Source organism: Scyliorhinus torazame, chromosome 13 (assembly GCF_047496885.1).
Source record: "Scyliorhinus torazame isolate Kashiwa2021f chromosome 13, sScyTor2.1, whole genome shotgun sequence".
Taxonomy (NCBI): domain Eukaryota; kingdom Metazoa; phylum Chordata; class Chondrichthyes; order Carcharhiniformes; family Scyliorhinidae; genus Scyliorhinus; species Scyliorhinus torazame.
The window spans coordinates 194,160,181-194,187,843 of NC_092719.1; the positions used below are offsets into that span (position 1 = coordinate 194,160,181).

Genomic DNA, 27,663 nt, shown 5'->3' on the forward strand with positions numbered 1-27,663 from the left:
CATCGCCGGGAAATCCGCAGGCAGGGGTGCGCTGCTGGCGGGAACAGAGATACTCAACAGTCGGAGAATTCCGGCCAATATCTTAAAAATGGCAACATGTCAATGTTTCCAAAGTAAAGAAATTTGGGCCAGGATTTGTGTCAGTATGGAGAACCTCTCCACCATGTTGAAATCCTGGACGTGGCCAAAACTTCTAAGTCTCGCCCCCAAATCCAATATTTCCCAGGTTGGAGTGGCAGGGCGGGGGTGGGCCCGGGGTTTTGCATATGCACAATTTACAGAGGCAACTGGCCATTTAAATTACTAGCTGCCTCCACTGAAGTAGGACTTCAGAAGACCAGGAGTGCAGAATCCAGAGTGTGCAGATTAGAACAAGCAAGCGGAGGTCAGAACTTGGTTGATGTATTTGGATAGGGGGCAGCACAGTAGCAGAAGAGGATAGCACTGTGGCTTCACAGTGCCAGGGTCCCAGGTTCGATTCCCCACTGGGTCACTGTGTGGAGTCTGCACGTTCTCCCCATGTCTGCGTGGGTTTCCTCTGGGTGCTCCAGTTTCCTCCCACAGTCCAAAGACATGCAGGTTAGGTGGATTGGCCATGATAAATTGCCCTTAGTGACCAAAAAGGTTAGGAGAGGTTATTGGGTTATGGGGATAGGGTGGAAGTGAGGGCTTAAGTGGGTCGGTGCAGACTCGATGGGCCGAATGGCCTCATTCTGCACTGTATGTTCTATGTTCTATGTCCTATAACCCATTGGAGAGAGTTTAACTCTCTTTGGGAAAAGTTAAAAGTGAACATGAGTATGGACGTTGTTTTGATTACAAAATCAGTCACAGAACTGTTAAAACCTGTCCAGCTGTCATGGAACTGTTAAAAATTGTCCAGCTATCAATCCTGTCAAGCTGGAAAGCCTGTCAAAAGTGTTTAACCTGTTAAATTAACAGAAATTGACATTATCAAACACATCAGTGTTGAACTACACTTTAAATTTGCAGAGGCAAAACATTTTTAAAATTTGTCAATGCCAACGCTTGTTTAACATTCTTAGCAGGACATATAGCATGGATCATCACTCCTGGACTTTGTCACTAAATGAATAATTCTCTCATTTCCTTTATTAGTCTGTCTGAGGCTAGTTTTCTCCATCTTTGAATAGAGATGTAACAGAGATCAGGAAATCAAGTAGCGGATGCGTGGAGGAATGAAAAGAAAGGAAAATAACAAGAATTACCTTGCCATAGAAATCACTCATTCGATGTAGAGGAACATGTTGAGTGCCTTCATACATTTGAAACACTTCCTCATCTGGTACTGGGCTGAATCCTCTGAAAGTATGTATAAATTGATTATGGTAATTCATGAAATTACTTTTATTTCCTTGATAAAATGTGCAATCTATATCAAGGGAAAGCTGCAAGATAAAAAGGCCAATCTCAGAAAAGTCTAAAAACAATAGGGTAATAAAAGTAGGAGGTTTCAACTTCCCCAATATTAACCGAGCTAGGCAGAGTGCTAAAGGTTGAGAGGGGACATAATTCCTAAAGTGCATCCAGGAGAGCTATTTGAGCCAGCAGGTAGAAAGTCCTTCAAGAGTGGTCAATTCCCTACAACTTTAGGGAATACATCTGGGCAGTTGGTTGAAGTGTCAGTGGGGGAGCATTTTGGAGATAGTGATCATAACTCGGTAAGATTTAAAGTAATCATGGAAAAGGACAAAATGGACCGGAAAGAAAGATTCTGAATTGGATGGGTGGTGGGGTTTAATACGATTAAGAGAGGATCTGGCCAAAGAGGACTGGGAACAGCTACGCGTAGGAATACCCACATCAGAGCAGTGGGAGTCATTCAAAAAGGAAATAGAGAGAATACAAAACTATCATGTTCCTGTAGGTGGGGCCAAAAAGAGAACCTTGGATGTCAAGGGAAATAGAGGAATGACGAAGGAAAAAAAAAGGAAGGTTTATAGCAGATACAAGGAGTTGAAAACAGTGGCTGCCTTAGAGGAGTACAGAAAATAAATCAAGAGAGCCGCGGTGGGGATGGGTGGGGGGGACGGGGGGACGGACGGACATGAATAAACACTGGCAGGCAAAATAAAGGAAAGTCCCACAGGGTTTTAAAAGTATATTGAGGGCAAGAGAGGAAGCAGGGAAAGGATAGGGACCAAAGTGGTAACATGTTTGTGGAGATGAAAGACATGGATGAAGTATTAAATGAGTATTTTCCATCTGTGTTCATGATGGAGAAGGACAATATAGGTATAGAAAGCAGGTAAGGTGATTGTGATATAACTGAACAGATTAGCATTGAGAGGGAGGTGTTCACAGTTTTAGCAGGTTTAAAAGTGGATAAATGTCCCAGGCCCAGATAAGACTTATCCTAGGTTGCTGTGTGAGGCAAGGGAAGATATTGCATGGGCTCAGACGTTAATGTTGAAATCTTCTCTGGCGCAGGTGAGATGCCAGAGGACTGGAGGACAGCTAACATGGTGCCTTTATTCAAGAAGGGAAGTAGGGGGAAAAAAACTAGTAATTACAGGCCGGTGAGTCCAACATCAGTGGTAGGGAAATTATTGGAAAACATCCTGAGGGACAGAATTAATCTCCACTTGGAGAGGCAAGGATTAATCAAGGATCATCAGCACGTCTTTGTCAAGGGGAAATCATGTCTAACAAATTTGATTGAATTTACTGAATTCAGTGATTGAATTCACTGCACGATGGCGCAGTGGTTAGCACTGCTGCCTCACGGCGTCGAGGACCCGGGTTCGATCCCAGCCCCAGGTCACTGCCCGTGTAGAGTTTGCACATTCTCCCCGTGTCTGCTTGGGTCTCACCCTCACAACACAAAGATGTGCAGAGTAGGTGAATTGACCATGCTAAATTGCCCCTTAATTGGAAAAAAATTGGGTATTCTTTAAAGAAATAATTTACTTCAATAGACTTTTGACAAGATCACGCATGGGAGACTGATCAAAGCCCATGGAATCCAGGGCAATTTGACAAAGTGGATCCAAAATTGACTTTGTGACAGAAGGCAGAGGGTGATGATTGAAGGTTGTTTTTATAACTGGAAGCAGGGATTGGTGCTGGGTCCTTTTTATTTGCAGTGTATTTTAATGATCTAGATGGGCATGTGAAGAATATGATCAGTAAGTTCGCAGATGACACAAAAATTGGCAGTGTGGTCAATAACAAAGAGGAAAGCCTTAGATTACAGGACAATATAGATGAGCTGGTCAGAAATGCAGAACAGTGGCAAATGGAATTTAACCCTGAAATGTGTGAGATGATGCCTTTCTGGAGGACTAACAAGGCAAGGCAATACACAATGAATGGTAGGACGTTAAGAAGTACAGAGGACCAGAGAGACCTTGGGGTGCATGTCTATACGTCCCTGAAGGCAGCAGGACAGATAGATAAGGTGGTTAAAAAGGCATATTGGATAATTGCCTTTATTAGCCGAGGCATAGAATATAAGAACAGGGAGGTATAATGGAGTTGTATAAAATGCTCATTGGGCCACAGCTAGAGTACTTTTTTTTTTTAAAAATAATTTAAAAAAAATAAATTTTGATGTTCCAATTATTTTTTACCAATTAAGAGGCAATTTAGCATGGCCAAGCCACCTACCCTGCACATCTTTGGGTTGTGGGGGCAAAACCCACGCAACACGAGGGGAATGTGCAAACTCCACATGGACAGTGACACAGAGCCGGGATCGAACCTGGGACCTTGGCGCCATGAGGCAGCAGTGCTAACCACTGCGCCACCGTGCTGCCACCACAGCTAGAGTACTGTGTGCAGTTCTGGTTGCCACACAATAGGAAGACTGTGACTGCACTCAAAGGGGTGCACAGGAGATTCACCAGGATGTTGCCTGGGCTGGAGAGTTTCAGCTATGAAGAGAGACTGAATAAGCTGGGGTTGTTCTCTTTAGAGTGGAGAAGGCTGAGGGGGGACCTAATTGAGGTGATCAAAATTATGAAGGACATAGATAGGGTGGATCAGGAGAAACCATTCGTCTTAGTTGATGGGTCAATAATCAGGAGACACAGATTTATGGTATTGGGTTGGGGATTTTGAGGTGATTTGAGGAAAAGTCTCTTCACCCAGAGTGTGGTGGGAATCTAGAACTCACTCTCGGAAAGGGTGGTAGAGGCAGGAATCCTCAGAGCATTTAAGAAGCATTTAGATGAGCAATTGAAGCACCACAGCATGCAGGTCTATGCACCAAATGCTGGGAAATGGGTTTAGAATAGATCAAAACAAAATTAATATTCTTGATAACAATGGATAGCATTATAGAAAAGGTTCATCATCAGCTTTTCCAGGGCATATAAGGATGGATAATAAATAATGATTGTGGTAATGGTACCCAAAATTCTTCATTTTTTTTTAAATGTGGTAGAAATCTTGCATCAAATAGCTGCAATTCGAAAGACTATTTTTACTTTTAGCGTTTCAAATACATATGGGTTGCTAATCTAATCATCAAAAATGGGAGACACATACAAGCTATTTGATACAAGTCTCTTTTGTTCTTTTTACATAGACAATCGTGCAAATTTATCCCAAATAAACAGAGTTCTCCCAAAAGGTAATCTTTCTTGCATGCTTGCATAATTTTTGTAAACAAATGTCTTAATAGCCTGCTACATTTATTCTTCTTGTATAAAAGTCTTTGTCCAGTTCGCCATATTTAACAATATTAAGCCATATAGAATATCATACCTGTACACTGTTCCTAACTGGACATAATGGAAAGCATCAATCTTCATTAGAAATCCCTGTCAAAGAAAATAATATTTATATCTGCACTAGACTTTTGGGTAACATCAGACTACCTTTAGTAACCCCTTAAGTTAAAAATCTGTTGCCCTTTTGTGATTTCTGACAACTTGACTTGGCTTTGAAAGGACATCACTGATTTTCCTTCGAGTTGTTGCTATCAGCTTAATCCAGCAAAAAAGGGTCAACCCCCAAACAACCTGGAATATCTTAGACCCATTAATGGAGGCAGACCATAGGCTGGATTCTCCGTTCCTGCGGCAACGTGTCGGCTCGAACAGAGAATCCGCGGGAGGTTTACGTCAAAATAAATCGGCGCAAACTCCTCACCAATTCTGGTGCCAATGACAGGCTAGCACCAGCGCCGACTGGAACTCCCATCAACTGCGCCAAAAATGGCAGGAGAATGGCCGAGCACCCCCACCCCACCCCCCAGCCAGCGGCACGGATCCCGGCCGAGCGTGGCGGCGCTGGACACAGTGCGCAGCCACCATGCCGGGTTCACGATTTGTGTGACCACACGCGGCGCGTCACGATGATGCCATTTCAGAGGTGGTGGAGCATGGCTGACCGGCGTCAAACCAGCCCCGGCCCCGATTTCGGCATCGGAGAATCCGGCCCCATGTCGTTAATGGAATTGTGTTTCTCACACAAGATCCATTTGAGATAATGGGGTTCGTTGGTACATTTTCACAACATTCACCTTGATGAAATGAAATGAAAATGAAAAAGGAAATGAAAATCGCTTATTGTCACAAGTAGGCTTCAAATGAAGTTACTGTGAAAAGCCCCTAGTCGCCACATTCCGGCGCCTGTTCGGGGGGGCTGTTACGGGAATTGAACCGTGCTGCTGGCCTGCCTTGGTCTGCTTTCAAAGCCATCGATTTAGCCCAGTGCTAAATATTAGAATGGCTTAACTGATCTAAACAGGAAATGTAGTACCAACGGTGAGGGGGGAGGGGGCAAGATTCTTTCTGAAGGTTGTAGTTTTGATTGATGGATTGACAAGCCAATCCTCATAGAAAGAGCTTGGTAATGGTTAGAGGTCAGCTGTGCTTGTTTAAGTCTTTTTAGAAAATGTCATATGCAGTAATCAAATTTAAAAATGTGCCAACAGCTCAGTGAATAATGATTTGCAAAGTCAAACTCGGCTTATTTCAAGGACTCAATTCATGTCAACATTTTATGGTTATAGAAAATGTAAAAACTCATGACAATGTATGCCTATTCAAGTTATGCATTTCATTTAAACTGTTGATTTACAGTTGGCTTCATCTACAAGAAATACACAAGGCTTATTGAGGCCAGAGGATCGAAGATCTAATCCACATCACAAAGCATCTTACTGTTGGCCCCTGGACCATACTGTCATGTAACCGTATAATGGACAAGGTCTCCCAAATCACAAGAGACGAGATTATCGCTTTTGGGAGCAAACAGGCATGCTGAAGCCAAGAATATACCTAGTGTAGATCCAAAATTGGCAACACCTTGGTTAACATTTACTTTTATTTATTTTCATTGGATATGACAATGCCGGCATTTGTTGCTCATCCTCAATTGCTCTTGAACTGAGTGGCTTGCTAGACCATTTCAGAGGGCAGCTAAAAGTCAACCACATTGCCGTGGATCAGAATCACATGTAGACCAGGCCAATTTAGGAAGGCAAATTAGGCATTAGTGAACTAAATGGGTTTTTCCAAAAAAAACTCAATGGCGGTTTCATGGTCACCATTATTGCGACCAGTCTTTTGTATATTGCATTGTCGAAATTCAATTCCACCAGCTGCTATAGTAGGATTTGAACCCATGTCTCAGAGCATTAGCCTGGACCTCTGGATTACTAATCCAGCAACATTACAACTATGCCACCATCTTCAGGGGAGCACTGTGGCACAGTGGTTAACACTGCTGCCTCAAGGGGCAGCACAGTGGCGCAGTGGTTAGCCGAGGTCCCAGATTCGATCCCGGCTCTGGGTCACTGCCCGTATGGAGTTTGCACATTCGCCCCGTGTTTGCGTGGGTTTCGCCCCCACAACCCAAAGATGTGCAGGCTAGGTGGATTGGCCACGCTAAATTGCCCCTTAATTGGAAAAAATGAATTGGGTACTCTAAATTTAGAAAAAAACTGTTACCTCATACCGCCAGAGACCCGGGTTCGATTCCCACCTCGGGTGACTGCTTGTGCGGAGTTTGTACATTCTTCCCGTGTCTGCGTGGGTTTCCTCCGGGGGCTCCGGTTTCCTTCCACAGACCAAAGATGTGCAGGTACGTGGATTGGCTATACTAATTTATCCCTAGATGAGTTTGGGCCTAGGTAGGGTGCTCTTTCAGAGGGCCAGCGCAGACCCAATGGGCTGAATGGCCTCCTTTTGCACTTTAGGGCTTCTATGATTCCCACAAACCTGGACAGGTTATTGTTTCTTTTCATGCTCTGAGGGGTGGTCGATGGAGTCTTGAAACTATATCAGACTCTTCTGTGGCTGCAGTGTGTCTCACCGCTTAGCTATAGCTGACCTAACAGAAAAGAGAAAAACTAGAACAGATGGTGCTTCTATTGTCATGGTGACAAGCCTTCAATCTATAAATCCATAATCACAAACCAAAGCAGTTGGAGCAGACATTATTCAAAACCACATGGATTAAACAAGCATCACATAGATTTCCAATGAAATAACCAAGCCTCACGTAGCACAGCAGATAATGAGTTGTCGTACTTTGCATGAATACAGAAAGAGAAAGAGAGCAGAAAACCCATACTTTGTTCAATAGGGTCACATGGAACACCCCTCCCCTCGTCCCTTACCAAAGATTTCATAGATCTTGTTAGTTACACATTTTAACTCAAATGATTAAAGAAAAAACAGACACACTCAAAAAGAAAAAAAAATGTAGGAATAGAGGGTAAGGAATAGGAAATAAAAGAGATATAATAATGGGATAAAGGAAATAAGAAAATGAGACAGAACTCAAATGAAAGAAAGACAGGGGCTGGATTCTCTGCAGCCCGATGCTGAAATCGCGTCCGGCGTTGGGGCAGAGAATCCAGTTTGCGCCGTAATCGGGCTCGGCGCCGATCGGCGATTCTCCGGGTACTGAAAATCGGCATCACCGCAGAGTAAGCCTTGCCACCAGGGGGCCATTGCCAGAGGCCCGCTCAGCAACCCTTCGCTCCCGACTGACCGGGTTCCTGCCAGCGTGGAACTAACCACCTATTGTCAGTCAGGATGCTCACGTGGCAACTGCGGACTCAGTCCACTGCCGCCCTGGTCGGTGGCGGGCGGATCCAAGGGGGGGGGGGGGTTCTTATAGGCAGCTGGGGATTAATGTGCGGGGGTTGAGGCTCGGGCGCGCGGCCGATCTAGGGGTCTCTTTCTTTGGTCCGGCTCTGCTGTCCAAGTCCACCATGAAGCACGGAGCGGCAGCTGGAGGCCGCTGGCGTGCACATTCGTGGCTTCTGGCCCGGAAGTGCGGGGGCCGTATCTGCAGCAAAATCTGCGAGATTCACTCCAGGTCCCCAATAGCCCCCTGCAGGGCATGGAATTTTAAAAACTTTTTTGCAGGAATTCAGCAGTAAAATTCCACCGTTTTTACACCGGCATGGGGACATAGTCACAATAATGGAGAATCCAGCCCAGGGACAGAGGAAATTAAAAAGAAAAGAGATAGAATAAGAGGGAATGGGTGAAGAGAAAAGCAGAAATGAAGGAATGCATTAGGTAGGAGATAATAGAGGGGGAAATAAGGCCAAGGTAGAGGGGTGCAAAAGTAATGGAGGGGAACAAGAGCTAACAATTCAGACTTTAACAAATAGTTGAAGTCAGAAGAATATCAAAAGGCAATTTTGAGTAGGTACAAAAATTTGCTGTACACTTGTTAATGAATGAAAACTGCCCTCTTTTAAAAGTGAATTTTATATGTTACCTTTTTCACGTCATAATGAAGACCTCGGATGGCAAAGTTAGGTTGGTATTCATAATTCTTAATTCCCTCTGGGTACTAGGAAATAATTGATATAATGTTCAGGTAAAGCTTGAGAATAAATCTCATGCCTCCTGCATCTCACTGAAAGAAGGCACACTTATAAAACACAACACAGATGAAATATTACTTGTTCTGCATCATAGTTAGCCAAGTGATAAAGCCACATTCCAAAATAACAGAACCGATTTAAATATATATCATATTTAAAGGTTAAAGTATTTGTTAAGTCAAGACCAGGATTATTTAGATTCTTGTTAAACACCCCACAAGGCATTGGTTCAACTGGATTTTGTTAATTACAAGGAAAGTTGAATTACTCCATCTAACCAAATTGTATGATTAACATCAATTAGGTTTTACAAACAAGTTCGACCTTTGCCTGCTTTTGTTTGTACATTGTGTTATAAATATTTCACTGATTTGTTTTGTGTTATGCCCCAATTATTGTATCATCATCATCAAAGAGATGGAAGGAGTCATCAACAGTGTTATCAAGCGGCATTAACTCAGCAATAACCTGCTCACGGACGCTCAGTTTGGGTTCCGCTAGGGTCCATAAGACCATAAGACATAGGAGCGGAAGTAAGGCCATTCGGCCCATCGAGTCCACTCCACCATTCAATCATGGCTGATTTCAACTCCATTTACCCGCTCTCTCTCCATAGCCCTTAATTCCTCGAGAAATCAAGAATTTATCAACTTCTGTCTTAAAGACACTCAACGTCCCGGCCTCCACCGCCCTCTGTGGCAATGAATTCCACAGACCCACCACTGTCTGGCTGAAGAAATTTCTCCTCATCTCTGTTCTAAAGTGACTCCCTTTTATTCTAAGGCTGTGCCCCCGGGTCCTAGTCTTCCCTGCTAATGGAAACAACTTCCCTACGTCCACCCTATCTAAGCCATTCATTATCTTGTCTGTTTCTATTAGATCTCCCCTCAACCTCCTAAACTCCAATGAATATAATCCCAGGATCCTCAGACGTTCATCGTATGTTAGGCCTACCATTCCTGGGATCATCCATGTGAATCTCCGCTGGACCCGCTCCAGTGCCAGTATGTCCTTCCTGAGGTGTGGGGCCCAAAATTGCTCACAGTATTCTAAATGGGGCCTAACTAATGCTTTATAAAGCTTCAGAAGTACATCCTTGCTTTTATATTCCAAGCCTCTTGAGATAAAGACAACATTGCATTTGCTTTCTTAATTACGGACTCAACCTGCAAGTTTACCTTTAGAGAATCCTGGACTAGGACTCCCAAGTCCCTTTGCACTTCAGCATTATGAATTTTGTCACCGTTTAGAAAATAGTCCATGCCTCTATTCTTTTTTCCAAAGTGCAAGACCTCGCACTTGCCCACGTTGAATTTCATCAGCCATTTCTTGGACCACTCTCCTAAACTGTCTAAATCTTTCTGCAGCCTCCCCACCTCCTCCATACTACCTGCCCCTCCACCTATCTTTGTATCATCGGCAAACTTAGCCAGAATGCCCCCAGTCCCGTCATCTAGATCGTTAATATATAAAGAGAACAGCTGTGGCCCCAACACTGAACCCTGCAGGACACCACTCGTCACCGGTTGCCATTCCGGAAAAGAACCTTTTATCCCAACTCTCTGCCTTCTGCCTGACAGCCAATCGTCAATCCATGTTAGTACCTTGCCACGAATATCATGGGCCCTTATTTTACTCAGCAGTCTCCCGTGAGGCACCTTATCAAAGGCCTTTTGGAAGTCAAGATAGATAACATCCATTGGCTCCCCTTGGTCTCACCTATTTGTTATCTCTTCAAAGAACTCTAACAGGTTTGTCAGGCACAACCTCCCCTTACTAAATCCATGCTGACTTGTCCTAATCCGACCCTGCACTTCCAAGAATTTAGAAATCTCATCCTTAACAATGGATTCTAGAATCTTGCCAACAACCGAGGTTAGGCTAATTGGCCTACAATTTTCCATCTTTTTCCTTGTTCCCTTCTTGAACAGGGGGGTTACAACAGCGATTTTCCAATCCTCTGGGACTTTCCCTGACTCCAGTGACTTTTGAAAGATCATAACTAACGCCTCCACTATTTCTTCAGCTATCTCCTTTAGAACTCTCGGATGTGGCCCATCTGGGCCCGGAGATTTATCAATTTTTAGACCTCTTAGTTTCTCTAGCACTTTCTCCTTTGTGATGGCTACCATATTCAACTCTGCCCCCTGACTCTCCGGAATTGTTGGGTTATTATTCATGTCTTCTACTGTGAAGACTGACGCAAAGTACTTATTTAGTTCCTCAGCTATTTCCTTGTCTCCCATCACTAGATTACCAGCGTCATTTTGGAGCGACCCAATGTCTACTTTTGCCTCCCGTTTGTTTTTAATGTATTTAAAGAAACTTTTACTATCATTCCTAATGTTACTGGCTAGCCTACCTTCATAATTGATCCTCTCTTTCCTTATTTCTCTCTTTGTTATCCTCTGTTTGTTTTTGTAGCCTTCCCAATCTTCTGACTTCCCACTACTCTTTGCCACATTATAGGCTTTCTCTTTTGCTTTGATGCATTCCCTAACTTCCTTTGTCAGCCATGGCTGCCTAATCCCCCCTCTGATAACCTTTCTTTTCTTTGGGATGAACCTCTGTACTGTGTCCTCAATTACTCCCAGAAACTCCTGCCATTGCTGTTCTACTGTCTTTCCCACTAGGTTCTGCTCCCAGTCAATTTTCGTCAGTTCCTCCCTCATGCCCCTGTAGTTACCTTTATTTAACTGTAACACCTTTACATCTGATTCTACCTTCTTTCTTTCAAATTGGAGATTGAATTCTACCATATTAAGATCACTGCCTCCTAAGTGTTCCCGTACTTTAAGATCTTTAATCAAGTCTGGCTCATTACATAACACTAAGTCCAGAATGGCCTGTTCCCTCGTGGGCTCCATCACAAGCTGTTCCAAAAAGCCCTCCTGTAAACATTCAATGAATTCACTTTCCTTGGGTCCACTGGCAGCATTATTTATCCAGTCCACCTGCATATTGAAGTCCCCCATGATCACTGTGACCTTGCCTTTCTGACATGCACTTTCTATTTTGTGTTGCATTTTGTGCCCCCGGACTGACCACCGTTAGGAGGCCTGTACATATCTCCCATTATGGTTTTTTTGCCTTTGTGGTTCCTCAACTCTACCCACACAGACTCCACATCATCTGACCCTATGTCATTTAGTGCTATTGATTTAATTTCATTCCTAATTAACAAGGCAACCCCGCCCCCTCTGCCCACCTCTCTCTCTTTTCGATAGGTTGTGAATCCCTGGATGTTTAAATGCCAGTCGTGAACCCCCTGCAACCACGTCTCTGTGATGCCTACCACATCATACCTGCCAGTCACAATCTGGTCCACAAGCTCATCTACCTTGTTCCGTACACTGCACGCATTTCAATATAGCACCTTTAATTCTCTATTGACCGTCCCTTTTTGTTTTCCTAGTGTGGTGGACCTTGGTTTACTGAGCCTTTCCATACATTGTGTCATATTTTGTGGGATGGGGACTATCGTAACCTCTCCTGAGTTTTGTCTTTTCGTGCTTTTTTGTATTCCTAAGCAGCTACGCTTCCCACTGATTACTTCACCTCTTGGTTCCCTGACTTTCCCTCCCCCCGCAATCTCTAGTTTAAAGTCCTATTGACGACCCTATTTACTCTTTTCGCCAGAACACTGGTCCCAGCTCGGTTCAGGTGGAGACCATCCCAACGGTATAGGTCCCCCTGTCCCAAAACTGATGCCAGTGTCCCATGAAAAGGAACCCCTCTTTCCCACACCACTCTTTCAGCCACGTGTTAACTTCCCTTATTCTTGCCTCCCTATGCCAATTTGCACGTGGCTCAGGCAGTAATCCGGAGATTATGACCCTTGAGGACCTGTTTTTTAATTTGAATCCTAGCTCTTTATAATCTCTAAACAAGTCCACTTTTCTAGACTTGCCTATGTTGTTGGTACCGACATGGACCACAACAACTGGATCCTCCCCCTCCCTCTCCAGTATCCTTTCAAGCCGGTCAGAGATGCCCCGCACCCTAGCACCGGGCAGGCAACATACCATGCGGGACTCTTTATCCTGCTCACAAAAGATACTATCTATCCCCCTGATAATAGAATCCCCTACAACTACAACTTGCCTATTTACTCCCTCCCCTTGAATGGCCTGCTGAACCATGATGCCTTGGTCAGCTGACTCATCCTTCCCGCAGCCCTGTTCGCCATCCACACAGGGAGCAAGTGCCTCATACCTGTTGGACAGGGTCAAGGGCTGAGGCTCCTGAGTTCCTGACTGCTGGTTCCCTTTACCTGCCTGACTTGCAGTCACACCCTGCTGTCCCTGGCCACTGGCAGGATTAAACTACTTACTCTGACAGGTGTGATTGCCTCCTGAAACACAGTGTCCAGGTAAGTCTCCCCCTCCCGGATGTGCCTCAGTGTTTGAAGCTCAGACTCCAGCTCATCAACTCTGAGCCGGAGCTCTTCGAGCAGCCAACACTTACTGCAGATGTGGTCGCTGCAGCCCGCAATGGGATCTGCCAGCTCCCACATCAAGCAGCTCAAGCACATCATTCAACTCCTGACCTCATTACAGCCTTGGTTCAAACATGGACAAAAAGCTGAATGCCAGAGGTGAGGTGAGAGTGACTGCCCTTGACATCAAGGCAGCATTTGACAGTATGGCATCAAGGAACCCCAGCTAAACTGGAGTCAATGTGAATCGGGGGAAAACCTTCTGCTGGTTGGGAGTCATACCTGGCACAAAGGAAGATGTGGTGATTGGTGGTCAATCATCTCAGCTCCAGGACATCACTGAAGGAGTTTCTCAGGGTAGTGTCCTAGGCCCAACCATCTTCAGTTGCTTCATCAATGACCTCCCTTCCATCATAAGGTCAGAAATGGGTATGTTTGAGGATGGCTGCACAATGTTTAGCTCCATTTGCGACTCCTCAGATAATGAAGCAATCCATGTCCAAACAATATCCAGGTTTAGGCTGACAAGTGGCAAGTTACATTTGTGCCACATAAGTGACAGGCAATGACTATCTCCTGCAAGAGAGGATCTAAACTCTGCCACTTGACATTCAATGGCAGTAGCATTGCTGAATCCCTCACAGTCAACATCCTGGGGGTTCCCATTGATCAGAAACTGAACTGGACTAGCCAATACTGCGGCTACCAAAGGCGAGGAATCCTATGGTGAGTAACTCACCTCCTGACCACTCCTGTCGCTGGGACAACATCCTGGAACTCCCTCACTAACAGCATAGTGGGGGTACCTACACCTGAAGAACTGCAGCGGTTCAAGAAGGCAACTCACCACCACCTTCTGAAAGGCAACTAGGGATGGACAATAAATGCTAGCCACATCCCGTAAATGAATAAAATATACTTTGGAACCCAACATTCGGTCAAAATGGAAGCAAGGTGATATTTGTGCATCTCCTAACTGTAATATTTTCCCCATTCAAATCAGCAGGGAGAACCCAACTACAGAAATTACTTTATCCATTAGGGCACTTCACCTCAATAAAAGCCAATATGACTGCCACTGTATCTTCCTAAAGCAAGTGCATTCATGCACACCCAGACTTAAGCTTGAATACACAACTAGGCATCAGCACAAACTAAGCAAACAATTGAAGCTTTGAGATTATGCTACAATGAATGAATTACAAAACAATTTAAGTTGAATTATTTTTGAGGAGCATTTAATAGAACCTCAAGCAATTATGTTGTATAAAATGTTTGTTATCTGGCATGCTACAGGAATATGTGATGCTGGTTAATCAAAAAAGTTTTTTTAGGGACTCAATGGGCTATTTAATACGTGAAATACTGCTCCATTTGCATTTCAGAAAGCTGACTACAAAATACCACAAAAGGGATTGGAACCTGGGGAGAACGGACACGTAACAGGAACTTTGAAACCAGCAGACTTGGCTGCACTATAAATGTACTTCTGATTCAGATATTGAGAGCAATTAATAAAATATTAACATTCCTATATTTAAGTGCAGACAAAACTAGTAGAAAAACTTTCCTTAATATCAAGAGCTTCATATTCAAAACTTGAGAAGATTGCTGTATTTCCACCCATCTTCAAACAAACAAGATTCAACATTGCATTAGCTAGTGTGCCTTATCAGTGTAATCTTACTCAGTTCCCACTTTAAGGCAGAAATCTTCCATCTTCGTTTGCGACTCAGATTTATTTATTTTTTAAAACAAATTTAGAGTACCCAATTAATTTTTTCCGATTAAGGGGCAATTTAGCCTGGCCAACCCACCTACCTTGCACATCTTTGGGTTGTGGGGGCGAAACCAACGCAAACAAGGGGAGAATGTGCAAACTCCACACGGACAGTGACCCAGAGCCGGGATTGAACCTAGGACCCTGGCGCCGTGAGGCAGCAGTGCTAACCACTTCGCCACTGTGTTGCTCCCTGCAACTCAGATTTATAATAATTATAAGAATCTTTATTGTCACAAGTAGGCTTACATTAACACTGCAATGAAGTTACACCCTAGTCACCACATTCACCCCCGGTGCATGTTCAGATACACTGAGGGTGAATTCAGAATGTCCAATTCACCTAACAGCACGTCTTTCGGGACTTGTGGGAGGAAACTGGAGCACCCGGAGGAAACCCACGCCAACACAGGGAGAACGTGCAGACTCCGCACAGTGACCCAAGCGGGAATCAAACCTGGGACCTTCGCACTGTGAAGCGACCGTGCTAACCACTGTGCTACCATGCCTTCCGAACGATGCCATAAGTAAATGGAGATTTGGTTGAAATGCCAAATTGTTCCATTCTCGCTCACAGTAGGTCCCGCCATGGACAATACCACCCTCATGAGAAAACTGTTGGATAAATACATCACTCCTCTGACACCCCTTGTTCTCCACTCTCTCTACTCCATTGTAAATTGTTGTTTCTTCAGCCACGTCAAGAAACAGAGGTCATTTTAAGTAATCTACATTTGTATTTTGGGGTATTAGAAATAAGGTATGGCTTTAATAATTTTAATTTTATGTTTCTGTATAAGAAATGGTTAAAAAGTCAGTTAGCTCAGCTTGGATAAAAAGTATCCACATGTCTGCGGGTTTTGGCTTTCAAAATGTGTCTGCATTGTAATTAAAGGGTTTACCACGTGAAAATGAACAGGGTAAAATAAAGACTAGGCAGTTGCTTAGTAATCAGGGAAGCTTAGGTTAGAAAGAACTTTTGAGTTTAGTTTTAAGTTGGATCCAGAAGCAGTAGGACAGGATCAGGGAGCTGCAAAAAGCAGACTTCCCAAAAAGAAGTCCAAGAACCAGGGAATTGGGTCAAAAAAAGTCCCAGGAAGACGGTTAAGTTAAAGAATCAAAGAACATGGGGCGCGATTCTCTGCTCCTGCACTGTTTCAGAGAATCGCCTGGGTCGCCATATTTTCCCGCGACGCCGGTCCGATGCCCTCCCGCTCACGGAAGCGGCCAGATCGGCACAATCGCGTTTTGCGCGGCGCGGTCCAGTGAATCGCCCGAGACAGCCAAAATGGCGATTCACCGGTACCCCTGCAATTCTCAGTGCCGTATGGGCCGAGCGGCCTGCCCAAAACAGCGGGTTCCCCCCGGCGACGTCCACACCTGGTCGCTGCTGGCGGGAACAGCGCGGGAACGCTGGGGGGGGGGGGGGGGGGCGGCCCGCGATCAGTGCCCACCGATCGTCGGGACGGCCTCTCTGAAGGAGGACCTCCTTTCTTCCGCAGCCCCGCAAGATCCGTCGGACATCTTCTTGCGGGGTGGACTCGGGGAGGATGACAACCACGCATGCGCGGGTGACGCCAGTTATGCGGCGCTGGCCGCGTCATGTATGCGCCGCCGCCTTTACGCGGCGCCAAGGCCTGGCACGCGTAAATGATGCGGCGCCACTCCTAGCCCATTTTCGGGCCCTGAACCGGTCGGGATAGGGGCCGTTTCGCGCCGTCGTGAACCTCGACGGCATTCTCGACGGCGCGAACACTCTGTCTCCATTTCAGAGAATCGCGCCCATGAAGTTGAAAAAGGTATATTTCAGAACTCAAGTAAAAGGCAGAGAAATTGCTCAGAGTTAAAAGAGACAGCTACAGTAACCAGATTTAAAGTGCAAAACCAGACATCAGAGGTACATCAAATGTTTGGTGACATCTTACTACAGCCTGTGAAGCAGTAGCGTATTGTTGGCACGACTGGCTACCTGAGAAAGTATGTGGAAGCTTGAATGCACATGGTAATCCAGGGCAGAGGAATACTGAAAGGAAATATTGGTGAAGACATCTTCGGGAAAGTGTTGCTTGGGAGAAGATTCTGAAGATGTTTTTCTGAGAGTGACATTTGGAAACACTCGTTTGGAAGCCAGAGTCCCAGTGAGACCAGTTGGCTCACAGTGTGATAAAAATCTGGTGGGATGTGTTGAGAATCTCCAAGCCAACAATCCCCTCATCTCACCCATCCTCAAACAGCTCCCAACATTTCAAATACGAAACACCAATGAAAAAGAATCATCATTAATTTATACATTCTAAATCCCCCCTAATGTTTGATGTCATCCAATTCATGAAAATGTATGATGAACAAGGCCCATGAGTTGTAGAACAACCCTTTCATGCTCCGCCTCAACTCGAACTTTACTTTCTCGAGTGTTAAGAACGCCAGCAGGTCCCCCCGCCACACCGAGGCACAGGGCGGAGAAGCCGACCTCCACCCCAACAGAATTCGCCTTCGGGCATTCAGCGAGGCGAAGGCTAAGACATCTGCCTCTGCAACCGCTTCCAATCTCAGCCGATCCGACACCCTGAATATGGCTTCTAGTGGGCCTGATTCGAGTCTCACGTGCACTATCTTTGAGATTACCCTAAAGACCTCCCTCCAAAACCCCTCCAGTTTTGGGCAGTACCAAAACATATGAACGTGATTTGCAGGCCACCCCCCCCCCCCCCCACAGCATTCACAAACATCCTCCACCCCCTCACAAAGTAGGCTCATCCTAGCCCTTGTGAGGCGTGCCACTTTCAACTGCATCAGCCCCTAACCTCGTGCATGAAGTTGACGCATTCAATAACTTGTGTTATCCTTAAACAACTGTGAAGGGATAGGAGAGGTGAAGGAGTATTGTGTTATAGTCAATCTTTTCATGTTTAATTAATGTTTTATTCCTTTGTTAAAAGTTAATTGGCAGTCCTGTCATCCATGTGCAGATTCTGTGCATCCATGTCGCCGAACAAAAAAATAAAAGTTATGGTCTATCGAGGCAGGCTTCCATTCTGGGACCAGACTCTCCAGAAGATTCCATTCCGGGATCTGACTCTCTAGAAGCAACAGTGGCTGGGATTGTAATTAAAGTGGGGGCTCATCTGGGATTTGAAACATGGAGAACGGGTAATTGGATACTGATTCTTTTGGTAGAATTTAAAGATTCACTACCTCTGGTGATAAGGACCGATGTTGAGGAACAAAAAGTTAAAACTGCTTGGCAGGCAGCAGAGCAAGCAGATGACTACGAACAGGCCCATAGAGAAAACCATTTTTCTGTGATCCTTATAAACCTGACAAGGATAGAAGATGGGAAGTTAAAAGGAAAACAAGTAGTCAAGGAAGAGAAAAGATAGTTGGGAATGATTAGGAAATTTAACCTCAAAAACAGAAAACAAAGTGCTGAGGGTAGAAGTGACAATTCAGAAGCCTAACTGTTTCCATTGTAACAAGATGGGTCGTATTCGGACATATTGCTGGAAACTACATAGGACCCAATTGCAGTAGCAGGAAAGGTAGCACCTGAAAATGAAATGGCTGTTAAAACTGTAGCAGTGGTGCTGGTGAATCTATGAGAAAGAGGAAAGGGCTCAAGATAGTTCAGAGAATGATCTGAGTACTGGTGAAGGAAGTCAAGCTATTAGAGGTAATGAAGGTTTTGTTTTGAAGGGAGACGCGTTCCCTTATTCGTCCAACAAAATAAGTATGCAATTACAACTTTAAGAGATACAGGAGCAGATCAATCATTGATGGTGGCTGAGATAAAATTATGTTTCAGATATTTTTACGAAGGAAAAACTATTAGAAGGGATATTAATGGAGGTGATGAACTGGTTTACTGGTGTAAAGTTAATTTAAGAAGTAACTTTGTAAATTGAATTGTTACAGTGGGAATTATTTGTAAATCACCTATTGGAGGGATAGATTTTATTCCAGGTAATGATTTGGCCTGTGGGACAGTAATGTGATGACAACTGTATTGCACCAGATGGTTACCCATGTTGATCTTAAAAACATTTGAAAACTACTGTGGATAAAAATGAGACATTTATTGCAAATAACAAGTAATTGAAGAAAAAACAGATTAAAAATCAATATTCTTGTACAAAAAGAGGAGTTTTGCTTATGAAGAAAGAGAATTGGGAAGAGCAATTGAGAATCAAACATGGAAAATGGAACATTTGAACTATCTAAATGATAAACTTGTAAAAGCAAACTTGGCAAAAGTTGATCTTCAGGTGAAACTTGGTGTACTTAAAAGCATCAGAAATCTCTCCGAAGTATAATGGAAAATGCCTTGAACAAGAAAAGGAATTGCTGATAAATCAAAATAATTGGTTGAATGCAGAATTAAAAAGCAAAACGAGCTGTTGGAACTTTGTTGTGACAAGAATATTAAGTTCTTAAACTGCAAAGTAAACTGGGCCAACTGAAGATGATGGTGGGTGGTATAAGTATAACAATTCTAAAGTCCTGTAAATAAACACTCATTGCCAAATAGTGTTTCAGTTGAGCAAAAAATTGTTCCAAGTAATATTACTCATGTATCAAAGTTAGTAATGGACAACAAGAAACTGAAGTATCTGTAAAATTGCAAATTATAAATTTCCAACAAGAAGGACTGAAATTGTAAATGATCTTTCAGTCAATGACCAAAGACACTGATTTAAAAGTGCATGTCAATAATGCTCAGAGTTAAAGAAACAACTGCAGTATCCAGATTTAAAGTGCGAAACCAGACATCAGAGTTTGGTGACATCTTGCTACAGACTGTAAAGCAGTCGTGTTATGTTGTCATGACTGGTTACCAGAGAAAGTGTGTGAAGCTTGAATACATGTGGCAATCCAAGGCAGAGAAACACAATCCTGGAAGTGGATCCTTGACAAAGGCATCTGAGAGGAAGTGTTGTTTGGGAGAAGATCCTGAGCCGTGTTTTTCTGAGTAGAGCTTGGCAATACTCGAGTGGAAGCCAGAGTTCCAGTGAAATCAGTTAGGCCACAGTGTGATAAGCATCTGAGGATGATTTGATGAGAAATCCACAGATGTTATATTGGTGGCACCTGAGCACAATGGGCGCGATTCTCCGATCGCAGGACAGAGTGTCCACGCCGTCGTGTTTCACGACGGCGCAAAACGGGCATGGGTACTAGCGATTCTGGCCCCCACAGGGGGTCAGCACGGCGCTGGAGCGGTTCACGCCGCTCCAGCCTCACTTCCTGGCACGCACTAGGGGTGGCACCAACCCGCGCATGCGCAGTGGCGATGGGCGGTGGCTTTACGGAACGCACCGGCCCCAACGCAACACAGCCCAGGGGTTCTGGGGCCGGACGCGCAACAAAGTAGGACGGGGGGGGGGGGGGGGGGGGGGGAAAGAGGCCGGCACGCCGATTGGTGGGCCCCGATCCTGGGCCCGACCCCATCGGAGCGCCCCCTCCCCCGGTGGACGAAGCCCCTCCCTCCCCCCACAGGCTGCCCCCCGGCCCTTCGCGCAGAGTTCCCGCCGGCAGCGACCAGGTGTGGACGGCGCCGGCAGGACTCTGCTTTTTCCGCGCAGCCACTCGGCCCATTCAGGCCGGAGAATCGGCGGCCCAGCCTCGTACAGCGACCCGTGCCGTGCCAAACGCGCCGGGGCAAATGGCGCCGATTCTCCGCACCTCGGTAACCGCGCACCGGCGTCGGGGCGGCGTGGCAATTCTTCGGCCCGGCGCGGGGCTGGGAGAATCGCACCCCCGTGTCTGACCATAGTTGGCCTTTAGGTTTACATGGACTATGTACTTACCGGGAACATTAAAGATATAGAGATAAACTTGGCAGACCAAAAAGGTCCATTGGCCCCAATTGGAATTTTTGGTCTTGGGGTGGGCACGACTAGAAAATCCCACCCATACTTTGTAACTTGTTGTTCTTAAAATTTTGCGTAAATCTGTGACGAGATAGGTGGGGTAATGGAGCATTGTATTATAGTCAATCTTTCATGTTTATTAAATGTTTTAGCCTTTTGTTAAAAGTTAATCGGCAGTCCTGTGACTCTGGCGATCCACGTCTCTAAAAAAAACATTAAGTTACGGTCCAGTCCATCGAACCAGGGTTCCATTCTAGACCCAACTGCCCAGTGGTAACATCAGCCATGATTGTAACAGCTAAAATGACTTACATAACACATGCCCAAAATCTGCCTCAGACTTTTCCTGTTTTTAAAAGCTTCCTGAAAAATCATCTCCCTGGCTATGCTTTCAACATATAAGCCGCTTTCTGCCTGATGTCACCTTTCTGTAAAGCACCATGGAGGGTCTATTCGTAGTGTCTGGAGCCAAGAAGGACTACCAGCACCTCTATTGGTAACTTGGCTAGACATACAGAGGTGTCCTAACAGTGCTCGGAAATATTCAGGTTCTGGATGGCTGAATGGCTTCCTATTAATAAAGTGATGATTTGCATAGGGGGATATTACAAGAGATTAGAGTATTTTGTCTGGTACAGTACCGGGTAACATAAAGCAAAAGGAGCTGGTTTCATTCGTCAGCATTGAGCTTTTTAATGTAACAATATATGCACTGTATAATTAAAGACTACAAGTTAAATGTAATGCTTTCTCGCCAATATAATTGCTGACTTTACATAAGAACTAGGAGCAGGAGTAGGCCATCTGGCCCTTCGAGCCTGCTCTGCCCTTCAATGAGATCATGGCTGATCTTTTGTGGGCTCAGCTCCACTTTCCTGCCCGAACACCATAACCCTTCATTTCTTTATTCTTCAAAAAACTACCTTTATCTTGAAGACATTTAATGAAGGAGCCTCAACTGCTTCACGAGGCAGGGAATTCCATAGATTCACAACCCTTTGGGTGACAAAGTTCCTCCCAAGCTCAGTCCTAAATCTACTTCCCCTTATTTTGAGGCTATGCCCCCTAATTCTGCTTTCACCCGCCAGTGGAAACAACCTCCCCGCATCTATTCCCTTCATAATTTTATATGTTTTTATAAGATCCCCCTGCATCCTTCTAAATTACGAGTACAGTCCCAGTCTATTCAACCTCTCATTGTAATCCAATCCCCTCAATTTGGGATTAACCCAGTGAATCTCCTCTGCACGCCCTCCAGTGCCAGCACGTCCTTTCTCAGGTAAGGAGACCAAAACTGAATACAATACTCCAGGTGTGGCCTCACTAACACCTTATACAGTTGCAGCATAACCTCCCTAGTCTTAAACTCCATCCCTCTAGCAATGAAGGACAAAACTCCATTCGCCTTCTTAATCACAATTCCCATTTCTTGAACACTCTGCATTAATCACTCCAAAATCTGTTGGCATCAACTGGTTATTCCTAAGCAAGAGAAGGAATGTGCTACAATCAGGCACTAATTAATCCCAATCATTGGAGGGTCCCCTAAAACCATCATGCATCATCTATAGCATAATCAGGAGTAATTTCCCACTGTTCAGTGATGTAATTATTCATTGCAGAAATATGCTGCAGGCGTTTCATAAATAATAGAATACATAACCAAACTACTGACACAATGCTGACAAGCATAAGGAAAAACATCTACCAACATCAGAAACAAACAGATTAAACGTTTTAGGTCAAGACCCTTCATTCAGATGAACATTCTTTGTTTTTGTCTTTGAGTGGAAAGGAAGGGTTAATGACTCGCAAGAAAAAAAAAATTCTTCACCCTTCCCCAGCCTGTGCTGCAAGTAATGAGCCCCATTAAGATTTTCTCCGATAGTAGAACTCTGTGCATACAGACGATTGGTCAATTGCAGAGATGATTACAGATGGACCAGTGTGACCTTAGTGTGATTTCCAGTTAACTCGTGTCCAGCTGGGTTGCTAGACAGTAATCAGCATCTCAAAGTCAAAAACAACCTAGCATCATCCCACAATTTTTCCAGCTGACAATCAGCGTCTTCAGTACATATAATGAACTGAACTGGAGATCTTGCTCATTTCTTTGGCTCAAGATTTTACCTACCAAGGGCAGCACGGTGGTGCAGTGGTTAGCACTGCTGCCTCACGACGCCGAGGTCCCAGGTTTGATCCCAGCTCTGGGTCACTGTTCGTGTGGAGTTTGTACATTCTCCCTGTGTTTGCGTGGGTTCCGCTCCCACAACCCAAAAAGATGAGCAGGGTAGGTGGATTGGCTATGCTAAATTGCCCCTTAATTGGAAAAGATGAATTGGGCACTCTAAATTTTATCTACCAAACCTGTCATATTCAAATTGCAGCATTGCATTACAACTATTGCAATTTTTTGTCTTTCAAATCAGTGCTCGCCAAGGCATATTACTGAATGGTAGGATGCTACTTCTCTCTCCAACTTCTCATATCAAGTATTTGGCATCACAGTTGAACAAATAGGGGTGACAGAGGCTCGGTCAGCTTGTCTGCCAGCTCTCAGTTCAAGGAGGTTGTTTTACAAGAGGCAAGGAGAAAAATCAAACCATAAAACCTGGTGTATTCTTTACATCATGTGGCATGAATGCCAGACAGTCAAATAACACAAGTTGCACTAGCAGGTGGATTTACTTTGCTCCACTCTTACTAGAGAGTACCTCCATCAACAACTTCCCATGTTTCCAACACCTCACAAAGGTCATGCACCAACTGCTCTTCTTCCTCTTGCATAAACTAGCCCTTTTACAACACCATCCATTCAAGACAATTCACAGCACTATTTAAGACCTCTTTAGAGACCTCCAAAGCTGTCCTGCTACTACCTTGCACGTCCAATCACAATTGTTCAGCAGCTTATCTTGTATGAGAAGTAATGTTCTGCAGCTAAATATTGGGAATACGAGGTGGCATTGTAGCACAGTGGTTAGCCTGGGACTGCGGCACTGAGAACCCAGGTTCGAATCCCGGCCCTGGGTGACTGTCCGTGTGGAGTTTGCACAATCTCCCCATGTCTGCGTGGGTTTCACCCCCACAACCCAAAAATGTGCAGGTTAGATGGATTGGCCACGCTAAATTGCCGCTTAATGGGGAAAAAAATAATTGAGTAATCTAAATTTAATTTTTTTAAATAAATAAATAAATATTGGATATACTGAAGCCATTGACTTCAACCTCTGCCACAAGTTGTAGAACCTTTCACTCTAAAAGGAATCAAGGTTATGGGGTGCAGGCAGGAAAGTGGAGTCACATCAGCCACGATCTTATTCTCAAAGAGCCAAATGGTATGTTAACTTCACAATCAACACAAACCACCTCCTCAGCCATGAAGAAATAATCCTACATCGTCTTCCTTGACAATTATATGAGATTAATTTAATTACACAAACACTTGGGAGTGAAGCGGCTTCATTCCATTGTCAATAGAGTGCAATCTTTCTAAAAATAAATCAGCCTTGCAGCTAAGGAAAGATTGAATTCAATGTAGAAGGATCATTTAGATCCAAAATGTCAACTGTTTTGCTCCACAGACGCTGCCAGGCCTGCAGAATTTATCCAGTAGTTTCTGTTTTTATTTTATATTTGAATTCAATGTATTTTACTTGTAATAAACATAAGCTCATCACATAGCTGGGATACCCATGTACCATAAATGCAAGACTAAAATTAAAGATGCTCACCTATTCCCTAATTCCCATTATCTACTTACACAACCCATTGCTCTACAGTGGTTGAAAGTGGATGTTTAACAGCATTTAAGCTTGATGCTCGGAGAAAATTAGTGCAATCATTTTGAGAAACATTAACAGGTAAACTTACCTTGTACTGATTAACGAGGATTTCTCGTGCAGTGTTGAAGATCATGGTGTGCAGTAAATTGGAATACTGCGCAAGAGTATAATCATAATCAAATCCATAAATTTCAATGTCCTCCAATTTAACCTCATTATTGGAATAGATGTTTGCAGGATTGAGGAGGTTGCATATTCCTGGGGGAATAAGTTCTGGAAAAAACAATTTACAGAATTGTAAGTAATTAAAACTGTGGCACTGCACCTTATGCCATCACACAGGTGTCATACCTCCAAAGTTACAGGGAAAGTAAGTGATTGGTTTAAATAATATTAATCTGTGAAATTGCCAATCTTATTGACTAAATTGGAATAAACCCAAAGTAGCAGCAAGTGCTAATGAGGAAAAATAACCTGCAGAAAACCAAATCAATCAAGCCCCTGACTCCTGTTTTCTTAAATCAATTTGCCTTTCCCCAAATCATCTAGCACCACAAAACTAAACAGTCAAACTGTTATATTTTGTAAATCAATGCATCTCTATGTTGTGTGTCACATGATTGCATGGTGACATCAGCAGAAGTATTTGGGAGATTTCCCTCCCTTTCACCTTAGACTGTGAGCAAGCAACACCTTGCTAATAAAGTCTGACTAAAAGCAAATTACTGTGGGTGCTGGAATCTGAAACAAAAGAGAAAATGCTGGGAAATCTCAGCAGGTCTGGCAGCATCTGTAGGGAGAGAAAAGAGCTAACGTTTCGAGTCCGATGACTCCTTGTCAAAGCTTTGACAAAGAGTCATCGGACTCGAAACGTTAGCTCTTTTCTCTCCCTACAGATGCTGCCAGACCTGCTGAGATTTCCCTGCATTTTCTCTTTCGTAATAAAGTCTGACAATCTATTTACGTAACCTAGGGTATGGTAACCTTTTCATGCTTTGTTTCTACTGTTGAAGAAAGAGCGAATAACTATAACACAACACAAAAGCTCACAAATAATTTCTTTGTACTGATTTCAGCTGCCCTTTCCTTTCTTTCCATGGGTCAGTGAGAGCACCTGATTGCTGTGGTCCGACCACCCTCTCGATCTCTCTGCTCTGTGACCCCAGCCAAGATTAAATCGACACGTGCTAAAACAAGTGGTCCTTTGAAACTGTTAACTTAGTCAGTCATGTGTTATACTGCTTTAACAAATTTGCTGTGTTACTGATGCACAAACTATTGAAGATGTAGCAGGACGTAAGAAATAGGAATGGATCATATCAGTCTGCGAGCTTGATGCGTCATTCAATATTATCTCCATTTCACTTTCCCACCTGCTCTCACTATCCCTCGATTCCAGAGAGATCAAAAATCTGTCTATCCCAACCCTGATAAATTCAATAATAGAGCATCCATATCCCTCTGGGGTAGAGAAGTCCAAAGATTTTGAGTGAAGAAAATTCTCCTCATCTTAATCCTAAAGCGCGAAGGAAGTGAGGAACCCGGGTGGGAGATATGTGATGACGAGTGGGGTATTAGAAGGGATGCCAGTGGTACTGGTGAATGTGTATGCACTGAATTGGAATGATGTAGTTTTTATGAGGGGGTTGCTGGCTGCGATCCCAGACTTGGCCATACACCAGTTGATTATGGGAGGAGATTTTAATTGTGTCCGAGAGCCAAGGGTAGATAGGTCGAGCCAAAGGTCAATGGGTAGAATACGAATGGCAAAGGAGCTGGGCGGATTTATGGAAAAGATGGGTATGGAGGATCCATAGTGCTTCAAGAACACAGGGGTAAGGGAGTATTCCTTTTTCTCACATGTGTATAGAGTGTACTCAACCAACTTTTTTTATAGTGAGCTGAGAGATTTTGGTTGGGGTGGAGGGGACAGAATATGCGGGATAGTAATCTCAGACCATGCGCCCCACTGGCTGGAGATTCAGCTTAGATCGGGATGGGAGCAGAGGCTTGATTCGGGTTGTTGGCAGATAGAGGGTTTTGCGATGAAGTGCGGGCTGTGATTAAAGATTATGTAGAATTGAACCACTGGGGAGGTGTCGGCGACCACTTTTTGGGAAGTGCGAAAAGCGGTTGTTTCGGGGGAGATTATCTTGTTCAAGGCACATGCTGATGGGGAACAGAGGGAGGCATTTGAACGGCTAATGAACGAGATAGTGAAGGTACAAAGGGAGTACGCGAGGGCACCCACCACAGAGGGATTGGCGAGGAGGAAAAAATTACACGGGCAATTTGATAGGTTGACAACGGGGAGGGCGCTAGGACAGCTACATAGAGCAAGAGGGTGCAAGAGGGGTGCAGTAAGAATATGGGGGAGAAGGCGGGTCAAATGTTAGCGCATCAACTGTGGATGCAGGTCACATCCAAGGAAATATTGAAGATACGGACTGGGGCAGGGCATGTGGTGTTGGAGCCGGGGAAGATAAATGAGGCATTTAGGGATTATTATAAGGAGCTGTACAGGATGGACCCGAGGGGTGAAGGGGGGGACATGGGACGGTTCTTAGATGAATTGGAGTTTCCATAGTTGGAGGAAGAGCAGAGGCAGGCGCTAGAGGAGCCCCTGGGCTGAGGGAGGTATTGGACAGTATAAGGGGTATGAAGTCGGGTAGGCCATGGGCCCGATGGTTACTCAGCGGAATTCTATAAGGAGTTCGCGACGGACCTGGCAGTGCATCTCTTGGGGGTGTTTAATGAGATGTTGGAGAAGGGGGAGCTGCCGGAGACAATGATGCAGGCAATGATCACAATAATATCAAAAAAGTGGAAGGACCATATCGTTGTTAAATATGGATGTGACACTGTCCGTGTGGAGTTTGCACATTCTCCCAGTGTTTGCGAGGTTTCGCCCCCACAACCCACAGATGGTGGATTGAACACGCTAAATTGCCCCTTAATTGGAAAAAAATTAA

General features: G+C 44.4%; 1 protein-coding gene across 1 annotated transcript in view; it reads right to left on the minus strand.

The window, feature by feature from the left end:
* Positions 1-27,663, minus strand: part of LOC140388469 (5'-nucleotidase domain-containing protein 2-like) — a 108,444-nt gene that overhangs the window by 64,933 nt on the left and 15,848 nt on the right. The window contains exons 2-5 of the mRNA XM_072472660.1: positions 24,780-24,964; positions 8,713-8,787; positions 4,732-4,787; positions 1,230-1,323 (exon numbers count right to left, since the gene is read on the minus strand). Of these exons, the coding sequence (XP_072328761.1) occupies positions 1,230-1,323; positions 4,732-4,787; positions 8,713-8,787; positions 24,780-24,964 (410 nt within the window). The remainder of the gene's footprint in view (positions 1-1,229; positions 1,324-4,731; positions 4,788-8,712; positions 8,788-24,779; positions 24,965-27,663) is intronic.